General features: G+C 58.6%; 3 protein-coding genes across 3 annotated transcripts; 1 reads left to right on the forward strand and 2 right to left on the reverse strand.

The window, feature by feature from the left end:
• Positions 1 to 1342: 1342 nt before the first annotated feature.
• HRG_05502 (TCP-1/cpn60 chaperonin family domain-containing protein) lies at positions 1343 to 3203 on the forward strand (the record flags this gene model as incomplete). Its single annotated transcript, XM_044863973.1, has 4 exons — positions 1343 to 1401; positions 1470 to 2862; positions 2929 to 3102; positions 3186 to 3203. The coding sequence occupies 4 exons, from the start codon at positions 1343 to 1345 to the stop codon at positions 3201 to 3203; spliced, it is 1644 nt and encodes a 547-aa protein (XP_044720505.1).
• Positions 3204 to 4278: 1075 nt separating this feature from the next.
• HRG_05503 (pleckstrin-like domain-containing protein) lies at positions 4279 to 7956 on the reverse strand (the record flags this gene model as incomplete). The annotated part of the gene is made up of 4 exons (XM_044863974.1): positions 4279 to 6457; positions 6536 to 7217; positions 7274 to 7648; positions 7770 to 7956. 4 exons carry the CDS (start codon positions 7954 to 7956, stop codon positions 4279 to 4281), a joined length of 3423 nt encoding a protein of 1140 aa, XP_044720506.1.
• Positions 7957 to 16228: 8272 nt separating this feature from the next.
• Positions 16229 to 17170, reverse strand: HRG_05504 (u3 snoRNA associated domain-containing protein; the record flags this gene model as incomplete). The annotated part of the gene is made up of 2 exons (XM_044863975.1): positions 16229 to 16724; positions 16812 to 17170. The coding sequence occupies 2 exons, from the start codon at positions 17168 to 17170 to the stop codon at positions 16229 to 16231; spliced, it is 855 nt and encodes a 284-aa protein (XP_044720507.1).
• Positions 17171 to 17179: the final 9 nt, after the last annotated feature.

The raw sequence follows: 17179 nt of genomic DNA on the forward strand, positions 1-17179 counted from the left end.
GCAAAGACAGGGCAGTGGATCAGGTATGCAAGGGAGGTCGGACTCACAAGACTGGGGCGCCATGGCGACAAACCCGTCGGGCCTCCAAGGTGCTGCTGGCTCTACCTTGTTGGAGCGCAATTGCGGATGACGATTGATGCTGCAAAGGCCACAATCGCCGGGTGAGACTGCCGCCTACGATGATGACGGAGTCGACGGCGTGGAAGACGGCGCGATGCAAGGGATGGCCAAGGACGGGGTAGAAGGGGGGCAAGGGGGTGAGTGTAAGAGGACGTTCAGTACAGAGACGGGTGCGGAAGCAGGATTATGAAAAGCCAATTGGAAAAGTAGCGGGCGAGGCTGCGATGCATCCATGGGCTTTGGTCCTTGGGCGTGTCCAAGGCCGCCAATCAAAGTAATTACTTAATTAACTACCTACCTCGTTGTTCCTTTGCAGCTGGAGCCTGCAGGTACTTGTACAAATAGTTCTACTCTACTATTAACCTGACATACCTGTATTTTTTTCCTGAAATAGCATCCACTACACTAGGTAAGTGGGCGCTACTGTTGCTACTGTTCTACTTACATCATCCACCTATCTAACTATTCCTCCCAACGTTTTCGACTTGCGTCGTTATGAGCCATCGTGCCGACCAAGATGCTTTCCTACAGGAGGCGCGCCGCCTACGGGAAACCTACCAGTCGAGGCGCAATTCAACCAACCTTGTCCCTCCCGTCGGCCGCCGTGTCCTCGAAATGAGGATTGACCGTGTCAATAACATCGACTACCACACGTACTGGTACGAATGCGATGGCGAAGACGAGTATCAGGCCATACGCCTTGCCGATATTCACGACACGCTCTCAGCATCTATCCTCAAACTGGAGCGAAACTTGCCGGCTTTAGATCCCCGTCGCAGTTTCGATCCCCATCCTCTCGACGCGGTTGTAGAGGCCTGCACTCGCACAGTGCCAGAGGAGCGGCCAGATGTAGATGAGTTGTGTGCCATGGTTGAGGGGAAGTAAGGTTTAGATAATGCGCCGCCGACGCAGCCCACGATGAACAAGCCCGCGTCAAGTATTTTCCCTCAAGGCGACATGTGTGTGCTGCGGATGCTCCCATCATCAGGTCCAGCAAGCAAGCATCTGCTGCTCTGCTGCTCTGCTGCTCTACAGTGCTGCCATTGAGTGACAACGCAAGTACGGAGTACAAAGTACAGCAAGTCGCTGATTGGCCCCCACCACAGAGCCCAACCTGTACAGGTACAGGTACAGGTACACGACACCAATTTTCTCTCTCGCCTCTCCCGCAAAACCACCAGACAACAGCCCGGGCATCCTCTTCCGACACGGCTCTCTCGCCATGTCTCTCAACATCCCCGGCGCGCCCAACGCGGGCCTCTTCAAGAATGGCTATAACAAGTGAGTTCCCTCGCCTTGGCCGGGCCGTCTGAAAACAAAGCTCCATGCCGCGGCTGACCCCTGACCAGCTACGACGCCGAGGATGGCGCCGTCCTGCGCAACATCGACGCCTGCCGCGCCATCGCCTCGACCGTCCAGACGTCCTTGGGCCCCTATGGTCGCAACAAGATCGTCATCAACCACCTGCAGAAGATGATCCTCACCTCCGACGCCGCCACCATCCTGCGCGAGCTCGACGTCGTCCACCCCGCCGCCAAGCTCCTCGTCATGGCCAGCCAGCAGCAGGAGTCGGAGATGGGCGACGCCACTAACCTCGTCATCGTCCTCGCCGGCGAGCTCCTCCGCAAGGCCGAAGACCTGCTGCGCATGGGCCTCAAGACGTCCGACGTGGTCATCGGCTACGAAAAGGCCCAGAGGTTGGCCCTCGACGCCCTCGAGAAGCTCTCCGTCGACGCCGTCGACGACATCCGTGACCAGGACGAGCTCTCAAAGGCCATCCGCACCGTCGTCGCCAGCAAGCAGAGCGGCAACGAAGACTTTCTCGCTCAGCTCGTCGCAGAGGCCGTCCTCGCCGTCCTCCCCAAGAACCCGGCAAACTTCAACGTCGACAACATCCGCGTCGTCAAGATCATGGGCGGCAGCCTTGAGCAGAGCCGCGTCGTCAAGGGCATGGTCTTCCCCAAGGAGCCCGATGGCTCCGTCAAGAAGGCCCGCCGCGCAAAGGTGGCCGTCTTCACCTGCCCCATCGACACCAGCCAGACCGAGACCAAGGGCACCGTCCTCCTCCACAACGCCAAGGAGATGATGGACTTTACAAAGGGCGAGGAGGCCCAGATCGAGACGGCCATCAAGGAGCTCCACGACTCGGGCCTGCGCGTCGTCATATGCGGCGACAAGATTGGCGACCTGGCCTTGCACTACCTCAACCGCTTCGGCATCCTGTGCATCAGGATCCTCAGCAAGTTTGAGCTGCGCAGGGTCTGCCGCGTCGTCGGCGCCACGCCCCTCGCCCGGCTCGGCGCCCCCATGCCCGACGAGATGGGCACCATCGACGTCGTCGAGACACTCGAGATTGGCGGCGACCGCGTCACCGTCTTCCGACAAGAGGACGAGGTGACGAGGACCGCCACACTCGTGCTGCGCGGCGCCACCCAGAACCACCTCGACGACATCGAACGGGCCGTCGACGACGGCGTCAACGTTGTCAAGGCCATCACCAGAGACCCCCGGCTCGTCCCCGGCGCCGGGGCCACGGAGACCCAACTGAGTGCCCGGATACAGGCCCAGGGCGAGAAGACGTCTGGCCTGAGCCAGTACGCCATAAAAAAATACGGCGAGGCGTTCGAGGTGATTCCCCGGACGCTGGCCGAGAGCTGCGGCCTGGATGCGACCGAGGTCCTCAGCAGGCTATACGCCGCCCACCACAAGGGCGAAAACGGCGACACGGGCGTCGATGTCGAGGTGAGCAGCTCCTGGGGCACCATTTGTTTGACGTTACAGGACGCCGCTGCTAACCCGTCCGACCAGAACAACGACGACAGCGGCACGCTGAATGCCACCGAGGAGGGCATCCTGGATCTCCTTGCCTCCAAGCACTGGGCCATCAAGCTCGCCACCGAGGCTGCCCGGACGGTCCTGTCCGTCGACCAGATCATCGTGGCGCGGCAGGCCGGCGGTCCCAAGCCCCCAGGGCCGAATCCTGTAAGCCGATAACCAAACCCCTTCTTTCCCCCGCTGGGCCACTCCTCGCAGCGGTCGGTTGCTAACGTGTCCGCCCCCAACAGAACTGGGATGAGGACTAGCTGTGCGGGAGAGGAGCACAGGATAGCAGTGCAAGGATGCGGAAGCGGGGGAGGCGCGGAACAGCCTCACACCCATGGTCCACCCTCGGGCGGGAGCACAGGCTGACCGAATGCCCTTTCGTCGCCGGGGACTGGTCCCGCGGAGTGCCCCAGAGATGGAGAATGGGGGTGCGCACGCAAAAGCAATATGGTCCATATCAAGGCATGCGAGGACAGAGTCCCGCTTTTGAGCTGTTCCGTCACAGAGCGTACATGGACCGCCCGATTACTTTGTTCAGGGGGCCCTCACCGGATAGAGATGGAGGTAAACTTTTAAAAGCAAAAGTCGTCAATTATGTCCATGTGACCATCACGGCTTATCTTAGTACATATCCAGATGAGCATATCCCCGCCACCGCCTCCTCTTCACTTTACTCGTCAAGGCTATTCAGAATCAAGGGAAAGCAAGTGATGGCATATGCCAGACGTCCATGAGGGTTCTTGGCATCTCCATCGTCCGCGCTAAGCAGTGTTAAAGTTAAAGGGGAAAACCCCAAAACTGGCAGGCTGCCAGTCAACTTTTCTTGATCGGATAGAAAAATCAAAGAAATCTCAGCATATCCAACCACTGAGGCGCAGCAAGCACAACTCGAGGCGCCAGAGACGGATGACAAAGACAAAGGAATCGCTTCCAAAGGAGGGAGCAGACTCGGCCTGTCCAATGTTCGTGACAATCGTGTCTAGGCAGATGAAAACAAATGAAAAGAATATTCACATGACAAGCAAAAGTCCACAACCGGCAACAGCGCAGCCATCGTCGGTAGACAGCGTGGCGGGTATATAAGTTGGATAAAAAGAAACAGAGAAAGAAGGAGAACAGCCCGGGTGCGATGATCCAGGTCCAAAAATGGCTGAAGCTCGCGGCCGGGAAGAGTGAAGGTGAGAAGATAAGATGGGCTGCCGTGTGTCGTGAATGCATCGAGGCGTGTCCAGTAAATGAACGACCCAAGCCAATGGTATCATTAAGAAAGCCGAAGCCAGACGCCGACATAATCATGTGCAGGGGCGGCGGGGGCGGCGGCACCCTTGCTGTCTTTTATGCCTCCTCCATGATGCCACCCTCGCCGCCACCTTCCTCGCGCCACTCGCGGCTCCTGTCTGCCAGGAGCTTGATGCCGTTGACGCGACCGGACCAGAGACTCTCGATCGGCGTACGAAACGTAAACGCACGCTGCGAGCTGATGACGCCAATGGCCTGCAGTACGGCCTTGCGGCTGTCGCGGCCAAAGACTGCCGGGTGGTTGATCCACTCGAGGCTGCTCTCCAGCTCGTTGTCCAGGGCGGCCACGGTGCAGGGGTCAATACCCGTGCCGAGGGCGAAGCCTTCGTTGGACCGGCTTCGGCCGAGCTGGGCCGAAGCAAATCCGTTGCCGCCAGATGAGTTGGCAGAAGTAGGCGGGGACGGGCTTCGTTTCCGGTCGGGCGTCCCGGCGGTGTTGAGCGACGTCTCGCTGGCAGGGTGAGGCGTCGAAGGGGTCGATTTGTTGGCCGAGTGAGGGACGGGGGGCAGGCCACCCTTGCCGAGGCCCTTGAGAATAGACCTCGTCTCGTTCAACAGCGTATGCGCTCGATCGTGCTGACCGCGGCTGACCAGCGTCAGGGCTCGGGTAAGCATGTCCGAGGTAAGCAGCTCCATGCGCCGTTGGACGATGCTAGGGTGAGGGGGGATCGGCGGTGTGTTCTGCCAGGCCTTCTTCTGCCCGATGCTGGCTGGCAGCATTGTGATGGCTAGAAGAGATGGGCGCGGCATGTGCGTGAGCGTGCTGTCTCGCAGAATGTCGCCCCAGCTGAGGTCAGCCTGAATCAGAGGAACCTCTTCAACGGAAATGGCTCTTTCTGCGTCATTGTCCATGGAGCCGCCGAGTGCTTCCAGGCCGGACACAATGTTGTCCCAAGGATCCTGAGGCAGCTGCTCCTGAGACGAGCTGTCGGGCACAATGACCAGTTGGACCAAGATATCTCGTTTATCGCCGAAGCGCAGGTCACCCAGACTGGCCTCGGCGTCCCGGCCAGTGGCACGCTTGGTGATCTGCAACGCTCCGCTGATCTTGTGGAACTTGGCCGGCGAGCCCTCGGGGAGCTTGAGCTTGAGCTTGACGTTTTGGTGCGAGAGGGTCTGCATGCCTCCCAGGCAGCCAGCCAAGCATTCGCGGAGCATCATCCAATCCTTGACATAGGTGTATGATGCCTTGGTCCTCGTCGACAACTCAATCATCGTGTCCGGCTTGTGGGTCATGCCGAGCCCGAAGGAGTGGATGGTGATCTTGGCCGCCTCTGCCCTAGAGACGACGAAATCCACCGAGTCGGCGTCGGCGGTGGACGCGTCGCTGATCAGCATGATAGTGGCGATGGGGTTGTTGTGCTTGCGCTGCATGAGCAGGTCCATGGCCACGTTGGCTCCCTCCACCACGTCGGCGCGATGGCTCTTCTGGCCGACGGGCTTGATGGAGGTCAGGATATTGGACCACCCGGGCCACGCTTTGGTTGTCATGCCGACAATGGGCACGCCGCCCCCTCCTGATCCAAAAGTGACGAGGCCCATGCGGTCCCTCTCGCCGAGATTGTTGACCATGAACTTGAGCGCATCGCGCACCAGGTTGATCTTGACGCCCTGCATCGAAGAAGATATGGGGACAACGACGACGACATCGATGGGGACGTGGATTGCGTTGGACAGGTGAGGGCTCCTGGCCGCAAAGTTGGTATACTCGGTCGGGGCCGTCGTCACGGACTTGGGGCCCCAAGAGGACGCCGTTGACGAGACTCTCTTCGGACGCGATCGTTGCCATTCAGCCTCCTCGTCTGTCTCGGACATGTCGCCGCGGTCAAAGTCCGGGCTGCGAATGGGGGAGTCCTCGATGGCATTGAGGTCGAGGAGGGCTTGGTTCCAGAGCTTGAGCTGGTTGCGGTTTTCGAATCGCAAGTGGAACTGGGGGAGCTCGGCGACGGAGAGGCTCAGCGTCAGGACATTCTCATCAATGGTTCCCGTCTCCGCCACCTCGTTCAGGTGCTTCTTGATGAGTATGGAGCCCTTGAGCGTACAGCGAGTGGACCTTCGAGTGCCGTTGTCGTCCCATTGGGTTGATGACTGGGGCGGTAGCTTCTTTTCCTTGACGCATATGAGCATCTCGGCGAAGAGATAGCATTCCAGCTCCTGCCAAGAGACCTTGTCCTTGCCGACTCGGAGCGTACCGTACAGTCGCAGTTGGCCGAATCTGGCCATCGTTAGCCGCCTCTGCGTCCCATTTGAGAGAGGGGGTTTATCAAGGGTATAAAGCAGCAGATGTGCTCACCTGCTAAAGTCCAAGCCGTGCCAGTTATCCACGCGGTTCCGCAGGCTCTCCGTCATCTCCTCCAGCACCTCGGCAGATTCGTAGGGATAGAAACGGCTCGATGCAGGCGTGATTACGGACCGGGTGGCCACCTCGTCGATGCGCGCGCTAACCGGCGGCAGCTGCATCGACTGCACGCCAATGTCCTCGGGGTCTGGCCTCCACTTGTTGCCGGGCACCTCGATGGTGACGAGGCAGGTAAGAGTCTGCTGCTGGCGGGATCTGTTGATGGTCGGGAACTCTGATCGAACCGTCACGGTCGGAGGCGGGACGGGGTTGCGAGAGACGGGGCGCGGGCTGCCCGGTGTAGACTCCATGGCCTGCACGTCATAGTCGTGACGCCACGGCGGGCCGCTCTGCGTCGTCTCGGGATATCCGCTCGACGCAACTCCGGTAGCCTCGCTGTCGCTCCGCGCATGCCTCGAGGAGCCGTAGCGATCGGACATGGGGGCATCGCGGCTGTCCCTGTAGCTCCCTCGAGTGACGCTATCCCTAGTGTTACCGGTGGACTGCTGGGGGAGGTAGTTCCTCTGGGAGCTGTCAACGCTGGGTGGTCTCATGGTCTGGTTGTCCCAAGTGGGTGTGGGTGTGCCCGTCGAGCGCGCATCGCTGCTTGCGGAGCGCATCATGCTGCTGATTTTGTCTAACTCCTAGATTAGTGGCCAGACTCGAGGCCATTCGCAAGAGGGGGGGACGGACTGATGTCGATGATATTGCCGCCGCGGCTGGTGTCGAGATGGAGCGGCGCATCGCACGTTGGACAGAATTGCGACTCGAGCTCGCGGATGAATTCATAGAAGCAGGCCTCATGAGAGACGTGGGTGCAGGAGAACTGGAGGATGCGCTCGCCTTGCAGCGTGTGCTCGAGCGGCTCCTCGCATACGGCGCATTCGCTGCCGACAAAGGTCCTCTCGCGCCGGTGGCGGCTCCGTTCGACAGTGCTCGCCATGACGTTGTTATCGAAGCCGCCGACTCTTCGAGGAGCAGAGCCGACAAGGGATGGTGCTGAGCCTGCAAGAGAATCACGTCGATAGGTAAAGTGGCCTCGAGGTTGTGCGTCAGGAAAAGGATTGACTGGGCAAGGTGTCAGTCAAGCGGACCAGCCTCGAGAAGACTATCGGGGAAAAATGACATAGTCGGGCCTGGGCTAGCTAGCGCTCGGCGGTCGGCGACGGCGTGGAGGGGACGAACGTACCTTTTTCTGGAAACAATGGATCATCAGCCAGGGGCCGTGATCGAGAGGCGCCCTGGGGGTTGACGATTAGGCTCAAGTCCGTCAGGCGCGAGGCAAAGTGTATGTTTTGGGCCTTGGAGTCGTCGAGGAGGGGGGGGCCCGCGTCGTTGATCCGCTGCCGCTGACTCCGTCGAGAGCGACTGAACATGGAGGAGGCCGGCGTGGGTAGCAACCAAATTAAGGGGGGGCCCAGCGAGCAAACGACGAAGAGAGGTGGATGGATCGTGGTCCGGCTCGAGCTGGCAGGCAGGTACCCTTTTCTGAGTCGGCTCCGCGGGGTTAGTGGATCGGGTTCGTTTCGACGAGAGTCGCAGAAGACGGCGAAGTGGTAGAAGAGGGAAGCGAGAGGGGAAAAGGCTAAAAAATGCGGATTTGGTGATGGTTTGGGTGGTGGTGGTGGTGGTGGTGGTGGTGCGTGTGCGCGGTGGGTATGCCTAGTAATAGCAAGCAAAAAGAAGAGGCCAAAAGGAACGGCGCCAAGATGGGGATGTTTCAAGACCCTGTCTTTAGTAATGCTGCTGCGCAAGGAGGAGGCGGAGAGACGGCGGCGGGGACGGCAATTGCATGAAGGCCCAGGCAGGGAAGGCTCAGGCAGGGAAGGCCTAGGCAGGGAAGGCCCAGGGAACTGGATCGAGAGATGCTTTTGGTAGAGGGAGGGAGGGAGGCTAGGGTACTCCGAGCCCAGGTGGAAGCTTTCCAGGGGTCCTCGTCGGCTTGAAGTGGCTGGGCCTGGGCGCTAGCAGGCACTGGAGCAGGCACTGGAGCAGGCACTGGAGCAGGCACTGGAGCAGGCACTGGAGCAGGCACTGGCACTACGTACCAGGAGTCTGCATGCCGTTGTACCTCGCACGTACCGCGAGAGAGAAAGTCGTTGGCAGAGCTGCAGAGACGGGACCGCCGCGGATGCTGGCCGGCTGTGGCCGCGGGCCAGTGCGCGCGCGTTGGGTGGCGCTGGAGCCACTAGACGGGAGTGCCGAATGCTGGTGGCATGGAAAGGGCGGTGGCTGACAACGGGGTTTGCAGAGAGGCAGGCTGGCTGGCAGGGTGACGTATGAGGTAGGTACTGACTGACTGACTGGCAGGCACTGACTGTATCCGTACGAAGTACCTACAGAGGTATCGACCTGTTGAGCGGCTGGAGAATCTACATACAGCCCCTGTTTCTTGTCCTTCTGGATGATGATGATGCTCCTCCCTGTCTACGACCCTGTTCCCCACTGTTTCCCGGCACAGCCTGTCTGCCCAGTTCGTTCGTTTGTCGTCGTCGGCAAGCGACGGTTGGGGGCATCGTAATTCGCAGCTGGTCGCACCCGAGACACGGAGGGGACGGTGGGGGCCGCCTTGGGTCGTTTGGTTGGCCCCGCCGCCTAAAGTCATAAAGCGCAAGCGAGTGCATGACTGACTGTGGGCTGCCGCTGAGGAGCAGAAGCACGAAGCCGAGAAACGAAACGAGGCGCCAGCAAGAGGAGGCCTCACTCACCTTGCGGGATCGGACCTGCCATGTTTGACTGACTGATGCTCTCCCCCGCGCATCTCCCTCTCTCTCTCTCTCTCTCTGTCTCTCTCCACACCTCGTACTGTACATAGGTACCTACCTACCTAAGGAGGTAAGGTAAGGTACTGTACCCGATGACTTGGATGTACAGACAGTACAAACGATGTCTTCTACTCACCCAAGGTACCAGACAACGTTAGGTACCTTAACCTAAGTGGGTGCCCAAAGACAGCTAGCATGGCCCGCTAGCTCCCCACGGCTGCGGACAATAAGCAGCTGGCAACAAACAAGTCCGTTACGAACTCCTTGCTGCTCATGGCTCATTCAGGGCTCATTCAGGTGCCCGATGCATCTAGAATCCACTCGCTGGTCCTTCGATGCGTCAGTTGCTTTTCCGTGCTGCACTCTCCAGGATGCCAGGGCATGGGGGGGGGAGAAAGAGGGGACATATCCATGTCGGCCATGGCAAGGCGTCACCCAATCAATAGTCGCCCCGCGCAAACCAAACAACCCGGGTTACGGTACGGTAAACGGTGCCTTTGCCACCCTCGTCGGCGTCGTGTCGCCTCGGGGCCGGTGGTGCCGAGGCCGCCAGCCAGGCCAGGGGGGACATGCATGGGCTGCGCATCCCCGTCACGAGCTCCTGAAATACTTTGCGCCCGTGGAATCACGGTCGCGGACTTGCATTCAGGCGAGCCTGGAACACGTGATGGCTTGCGCACGGAGGCACAGTACCGTACAGTATAGTACTGTACAGTGCAGTACGCGTTGCGGAACAAAGCTGAACCAGGACTGATGTGTCCATGACAGCATTATTACTCCCATGTCAGTCTTGTCCGATGCCGTAAATGGTCGGGGCATAACCGTTAATACACTGCATGCACTCTATTCCACACTTTACTGACTGTAATTATTACCGTACATGACAGAAGGCGAGACGACTGTCCTCCCTTGCATCACCTTGACGCGGACTCTCCCGGCTGCTGCCCCCGCGGGCTGCTTGGTCGGATATATTGCACCGTATCGCGAGGCATCAAAGAGACTTCCAATTCGCATGAGCGAGCCAAGAGCTACGGACCCATGCATCATCTCCCGAGACTTGGTACTATCGTGGGAATACCCACAGTCGATTACGCCAGCGTCTGCTATTGCCCAGGCCTTTGGTGGACAGCTTATTTCGAGCCTCTATATCGGCCTGCTTTACTCCGTAGGGGTAGTCTTGCACGATATGAAAAGTGGAAAGGCAGGGCATCTGTCAAGACGACTGGCCGTGTGGCAGCCAATCAAGCCAAGTCCGCGTATGTTTCAACCTGGATCCGGACATACCGGAGAGTCGAAGCCGCCGGCGCACAGCATGCAGTTTGATTTCTTGTCCGACCGACATGCAGGCGCATGTGTACATACAGTTACGAACGGAGAGACTGCCGGCGCAAAGTGCAGACGGGAAAAACGCTCTGCATGCCACCTACCGCATGTACAGTATGTACATAAACCTGGCTTATTACCGGTCGGCGGGAATCGTGGGATTTGGAGATTGGACTGGCTCGGCACGTGGCTGCCACGGCGCCATTCTCAAGCGACGACGAAGTCTCTTTGCCGTGCAATTTCCCATCCCCTTGTATCGCTCCGGGATGATGGACGCCGCGCGCCGCAGTGGGGCCTGGCACGTCCGGTCGGTGCTTTGCCACGCCAACCCGTCGGCCGGCCGAGCCGGGACGGGACGGGTGCTTGGCCTGTTTTGGTGGAACAACGTACCATGGGCTCGCGATGGCCTCTCCCCAGAGCCGTAGATCCATGGCTCGAGCGTCTTTTGTGCAGCTGTGCGAGAGAGCTCTGGGGCATGAGAGTAGGGACGAGCAATCCATCCCCGGCCTTTGCCTACTATATCGACGACAGCACATTGGCCGCTGCCGAGTCACCAACTAGCCGCCGAGGCTTGGTACGATTTAATTGGAATCGAGAGACTGTCTTGCCCATGCCATCCCTGTTTGGGCTACTGCGAGGAATGGATGGGCAACGGCGACAATTAAGCTTCTACCGTGCGCTGCTTCTAGAAAGTAGAAACCACGTTTTGTCACAATCTCCACATACCACAAAGAGCAGATGATTTGCATCTGCGTCTCACCGTCTTTGTCACCTTCTAGGCCGTTGTCGGACGCCGATTTTCAGGCCCCACGGAAGAGCGGATCCTTTGTCTCGACGGCGGCTTGTTGGATTGGGTAAACGTGGAGTCGATCCGGCGCGCCCTTTTGGATGGTTTTGTGAGACATACCAATGTCCAGCGCAGCCATGTGACGAGAAAACACCCGGAACTACGTCAATACAAAGGACTGGCGATATACAGTATATGAAGTGCATGCATATGATGCAACCACGAGTGCATCAGCCATGGGGGTTTCCAGGGCTGGACGAGGCGCGGCAACGGCCTGCCAGCTCTGCTCAGCGCTGAGCGCCTGCGTGAGGGCGAATATGCATCTGCCTGTCGGTGCATCCAGATGACTGTGTGTACTGTACGAGTGCTCCGTAGGCACCGAGACGAGCTACGGGACGGCATAGCCAAGGACGACGCCGTACACATGCATCCAAAAGCACCGAATGGCTGCGTGCGTGTGTAGGGATCGCAGTCGGGAATCCTGCTCGGGCTCCCAGATACCTCTGTACCAGCCATCACCACCATCATCCCCATGTCGTCCGCTGGAACATGGGGCTGGCTGCCGCGCCCCCACGGTTGACAGCCCAAAGAGGGCATAACACGAAGTAACGTGTGCATATACGTTTGTGACGGCGCCAATGGCTGGGGACTGGCCTGCGCCGTGAGCTCGCGCTTGCATACACCGCGGGTGTGGACAAAGAATACCCGTGCAGAGGGGGGTTAAACCTCCGTGGTCTGGGTCTCTTGTTTGCCTCGCCGGCCAGCAAACGGGGGAATCTTGACTGACTCTTGTGGTTTTGAAACCAAGAGAGAGAGACACTGCCGGCCGCTGTGGTCCGGAAACGCGGGGGTGCGCTTTATGATTCAGAGATAATGCTCCATAAGACAGACGGCTGGATGACAGACACACGGGCACCAGGTAGCCGGACGTGGCTTCTCGAAGCCGTGTCAGCCGACTGAGACTGACCTCTCAGCCCTTGCACGACTCGCAGCTGTCGTTCCTTTCGCCTCGCGCCTAGCGGGAGACTCGAGGAAACAGGTCCGAAACACTGACACTGCCACGTCAGACTTGGGAGTCCCTTCGAGAAGGCTTCTAGGCCCCTCCCCGCTGGCAACCTCGAATGTTTGGTAGCCTTGCTCCATGAGCACGCATTAACAGAGCCCAGGCTGTCGTGTATGTACTGCAGTATCAAGTCTTGCTCGCCATGATGAAATTCAGGGCTTGGATGCCGGGCAGGGCGATACACTACGTGACCCCAGATCCCTGCATCCATTACCTAAACTTGCAGCACGTACTGATACATACGGCCACACCTGCTTGAAAGCATCCGATCCCGTCCGATCTCGGGAAATTAACCAGGCAAGGGGCAGATTAGTAGTTGGGTCGGTGACGACCAGCGAATACCGGCTGCTGTATGTTTTTTGTTAGTTTCTTTTTGCGATTTTTTCTCATTTTCCTGTAAATATTTCCGTCTTGCGCGATGATGAATTGCTGGTGAGCGAGTGCAAACTCAGGGTAGAGGTACGGGACGTAGGGGTTGTGTGATGCAGGAAGATGCTTTCATGCAGGGAAGAAAAAACGAGACATGACGGTAGACGGAGAAATACGTACTGTACGGCCATCCCCTGTTATCTACACCGTGTGATATCACGAGTCCATAAAAGAAGTACCGCGGTAGAGTCAAGGGGATGGATTTACAGAGGAAAAAATAAATACATATTCACTGTACAGTACAGCCTCAAGATCTTGAAGGGACGTGAATAGCTGCGCTCGTTTAAAGACAAGCCACTGTGCAAATAGCACGGCGTCAAGACTTCGTCATTGGGGTCACCACCAGGACACGTGCTCCGTCATCTACCACAAAGTGCCGACTGCGTCCTGGCGCCTCGAAAGAAACAGGCGAAGAAAAGATTTTCCAACGACGCAGCGAATCAAACAACAGATGAATGAAACCGTCTGTGCGCGCAGCTCCATCGATGCACCAGAGGCACCACGCGCGCGCGCGCGAGCTGCAGCCCATCAGCCGCAATTCGAGGCACCGCAGACACACAAGTTTGCCGCGTGGCATGCCATCAGGGGGGTTGTTTCGATTCGCGGCACACGCAGTCTGCGCACACATCACGGGGGCTCCAAACCTTCTTGACATGGCGGCATCCTGCCCCCTTATCGCCAAAGGCGAGTCGCGCAAGTCTGCCCCGGCTGGGCCTCATGACATGGGCGGCCGGTCGTCGGTTCCGAGACGTCGGCGTGGGATAATAAATATCTCCTGACAGCCCATGCCCCCAGTGTTCCCGGGCCGAGCAGAGCACGATTCGAAACCACACACCACGCTTTCACACGACGACGCCGACGAGGATACCCTGTGTCGTCCTGCTACACCCACCCGCTCCCGCTCTCCGTGGCGCCTGGTCGAGTGCCTGTCGCCGTCTTGGGCGTAGGCTCTGTTGAGACGGTTGCTTCAAACCGGGAAATTTCCCTACTTTGACAGCCATCACGGATCCCAGCGTGCCGTTCGTCTAGCCAGTTATGCACGACCCAATACGGACGCTGACGAGGGGATCCCGGCCTCAGGCCAAGTCGTCTTCCCCGGGGCATGGACGGCTGTTCCGTCTCGGCTCAAGCGAGGAGGACTCAAGCCAGGAGGACTCAAGCCAGGAGGACATTATGGCCGGGAGCACCCCGGGCCCGAGCCTCCGTATTGCACTGCCGTCCGTCTGTATGTATGTACAGTATGTATTCTCCGGCCAGGATGCATCGCCGCGGCATCATGTCCACCCGAGCTGCACGGTAGCATCGTGGCATACCACGCTGTGTAATTGTCCACACCTATCGGCTGCCCGCTCCCCGCCTGTCCTTTCGCTGCTGCCTGATACCCTGGATCAAACTCTGGTGTGTAGGGGTAGGCATAAGTTACTATGTCAGGTGGTCGGTCGTGACCATACACGCCCATGCTACAAGGCAGAGCGCGGGAGCGCCTCGCAGAAAGGGCTGGCTACTCTCGATTCCCCGAGACGGACTCGTAAAAAATGCGCGCCCGTTCTTGGCAAAACATCCTCGTCCCCTTACTGCAGCCACATGCAAGCTTCCCAAGCTGCAGAGAGATCCACCGCCGTCCGGGAAAAGGGGGCAAGAAACAAAGCCGAGCAGGAAGAAACCGAACCCGCGCTGCCACTCTGTCTTTTCGACTTATATCAGCCCCAGCTCGATCCACCCCAGCAGCCGTGGTAGGCAAGGGGAGCGCTTGCCGGGCAGCTACAATACGGTTATCCCCTCTCTGCTCCTTGGCAGAATAGCCCACATCATCTTCAACTGCGGCGCTGTATCACCTCGTTTGGAGCATACGTAGATCCTCATCGGCGCCGATCTGTCGCCCTCTTCCACCGGCCGTTCCGGGAGAGATCAAGCAGCACCGTCGGAAATCTCCCCGTCTGGCTGAAATGGGCCGGCCAAGGGGAAAAAAAAAAGACGGACAAAACTCCACCCTCCCCCTCACCGACGCATAAAGTCGTGTGGGCCGGCTGTGAAGATCATTTGATGAGGGTCGTCTATTATGCATCCCGAGTTAAGCTATCTAGAGCAGGCAGTCGATTCCCGGCCAAGGCCGCACGGGAGAGGATCACGCCGGCGACAGTCCCCAACGCCGGCCTCCTTGTCTGCGGCTACAAGGTTTTTGCCTGCATCCCCCTCCGAGAACCAATTGCAGCAGCCAAGTGACGGGGCAGGAGGAGGAAGCGTGCGGACCGGCATTGTGAACGTCAAACGGCCCGCTCTCCCTTGTCTGTGTAAAAACCGCGCATTGTAACATGAGGAGCCGGGAGACAAGGCCCGTGGGCCAGCAGACCTTATCGTCCGTCGCCAGCCTCCCGCCACTTGTGTGTACCAAACAGCCGTGTCTCTCCCATCTCAGCGTCATCGACGGACGGGCGGACCCCGTGGATAGGTCTGTCGCCGTCTGCTACTGGCGTGGCCGACCATGGGGCATTGTCGGCGGCAACTGAGAGAATATTGCAAATAATACTGGTGTAAGAGACTGAATTGGACACCCGTGTCCTCCACTTGGCGGCGCCTCGACACTGTAGCATCCTCGATGTCATATATAATATATGGATATAGACTGTATAGACTGTATATATCAAAGGCAATTCCGTTGGGCACCTGGAAAATGATGAACGGTGCACGGTCTGGACCGATAACCAGACACATGCAGCTCAAAATTCTATATCGAACCGTGCGGAGCGCCAAGGGGGAAAACAAGGCTCGAAATTGTGACCGGGTGCAGCCATGGTCTGATGTTCCTGAGCAATCTGCAGCCATGGCATGATGGATTGTCTAGAGCTCTTCCAACAGCCACGACTAGGCGTGGATTCGTCAACAGCAATAGCCAGGAATAATGCTGAGCGGGACTGGCTATGAGAAAAAACCGCGGGCCTTGTCTGCCCACTGTCATTGGCATTATGCCATGGCCAAGGTGTCGTCAAAGGTGATTCCTGGCCGCTATGGCCTCTTGGAAATAAAGAGAACGAGAGAGACACGAGTGGTCGGCCTTGTCTGCTGAGAAAGAGTCAACATGGGATTGTCATAGCGCTGGAGCCCCATATTCAGCTGGGTTGACTCTGGTGGCGTATGCCGGTCGCCTGGGACGTCCGGGCATCCCGAAATTTGCAGTCCCTGCTTGTTCTCGTCCATCACGAACCGTCCCGTTGGCATACACTGCGTCGCTCGGACGAGATGACCAGCGTCCCGAAAACATTGCTCAGTCCCCGCGTCCGGCTCTACTTCTTGGTAAAGAAGCTAGACCGCGGCTTCGCTGCCGTCCGATTCCTCTGGAGTAACCGGTCCCTTGCGCTCAGAGAATATCGCTTCACCTTGGGCGCCAAACGCTCGTCCAGCTTGGCGGCCACCCGGTACACTGTAGACCCTATCCTTTCGTCTTGTGGCCCCCTGTCCAGGCGCGTCAGCCTCTTCTCGACAGCCTCGACCTTTCTCTGCCTTGGCTGCGCGCTCCTGTCACTGATTTTGCTATCGTCTGCTTCGTCCTCGCTAGACGAGTCGTCGGTGAGGAACTCCAGGGGCAATAGACTTGGAACCTGGACCCTATCTGTCCGCTTCCTCCTGCCCGCGGCCTCTCGTTTCTTGGTTGACGGGGCATCATCCTCACTGTCATGTGAGATGGCAGCGGCAGCTTGACCTGCCTTTTTGCGCTCTTCTGCCTGTTTTTTAAGGAGGACGTCGCGCTCTTGGCGTTTTCGCTTCTCGGCCGTGGCTTGTCTAGACGATGTGATTAGAGATACATCTTTGCTTTTGGACGGACAAGTGACCGCAACGGGCCTGTAAGCAAAGGGGAGCAGGACTTACTCTCGGGCGGCTCTTTGAGTGGCCTGTGCAGACTTCTTCATATCTGACGCAACTTGCGCCGTCGAGACCGCTTCAGGGGCGTCGTCGTCACTTTCGTCACTAAGCTCCTGTTCCGCAGTGCCCAGCACGACCGTCTCGCCTGCCGGGGCCGGTGCCGCTACCGGCTGGTCTGCGTTGTCATCGTCGTCAAAGGTGATGAGCGTGCCCTTGCCGGCAGCCTTCTGGGCCGGCGGCTCGTCGGCTCTGGATCGCATGGGGAGCTTCTGTCGCTTGGGAGATACCTCGACGGAGGCTGCTTCCTGGGTCTTTCCGGCCGACTGCTCCAGGGCAGCCTTTCGCTTACGGGTCTGCACCACCATCTTGTTGGG

This window comes from Hirsutella rhossiliensis (assembly GCF_020360975.1).
Source record: "Hirsutella rhossiliensis strain HR02 chromosome Unknown scaffold00005, whole genome shotgun sequence".
NCBI lineage: Eukaryota > Fungi > Ascomycota > Sordariomycetes > Hypocreales > Ophiocordycipitaceae > Hirsutella > Hirsutella rhossiliensis.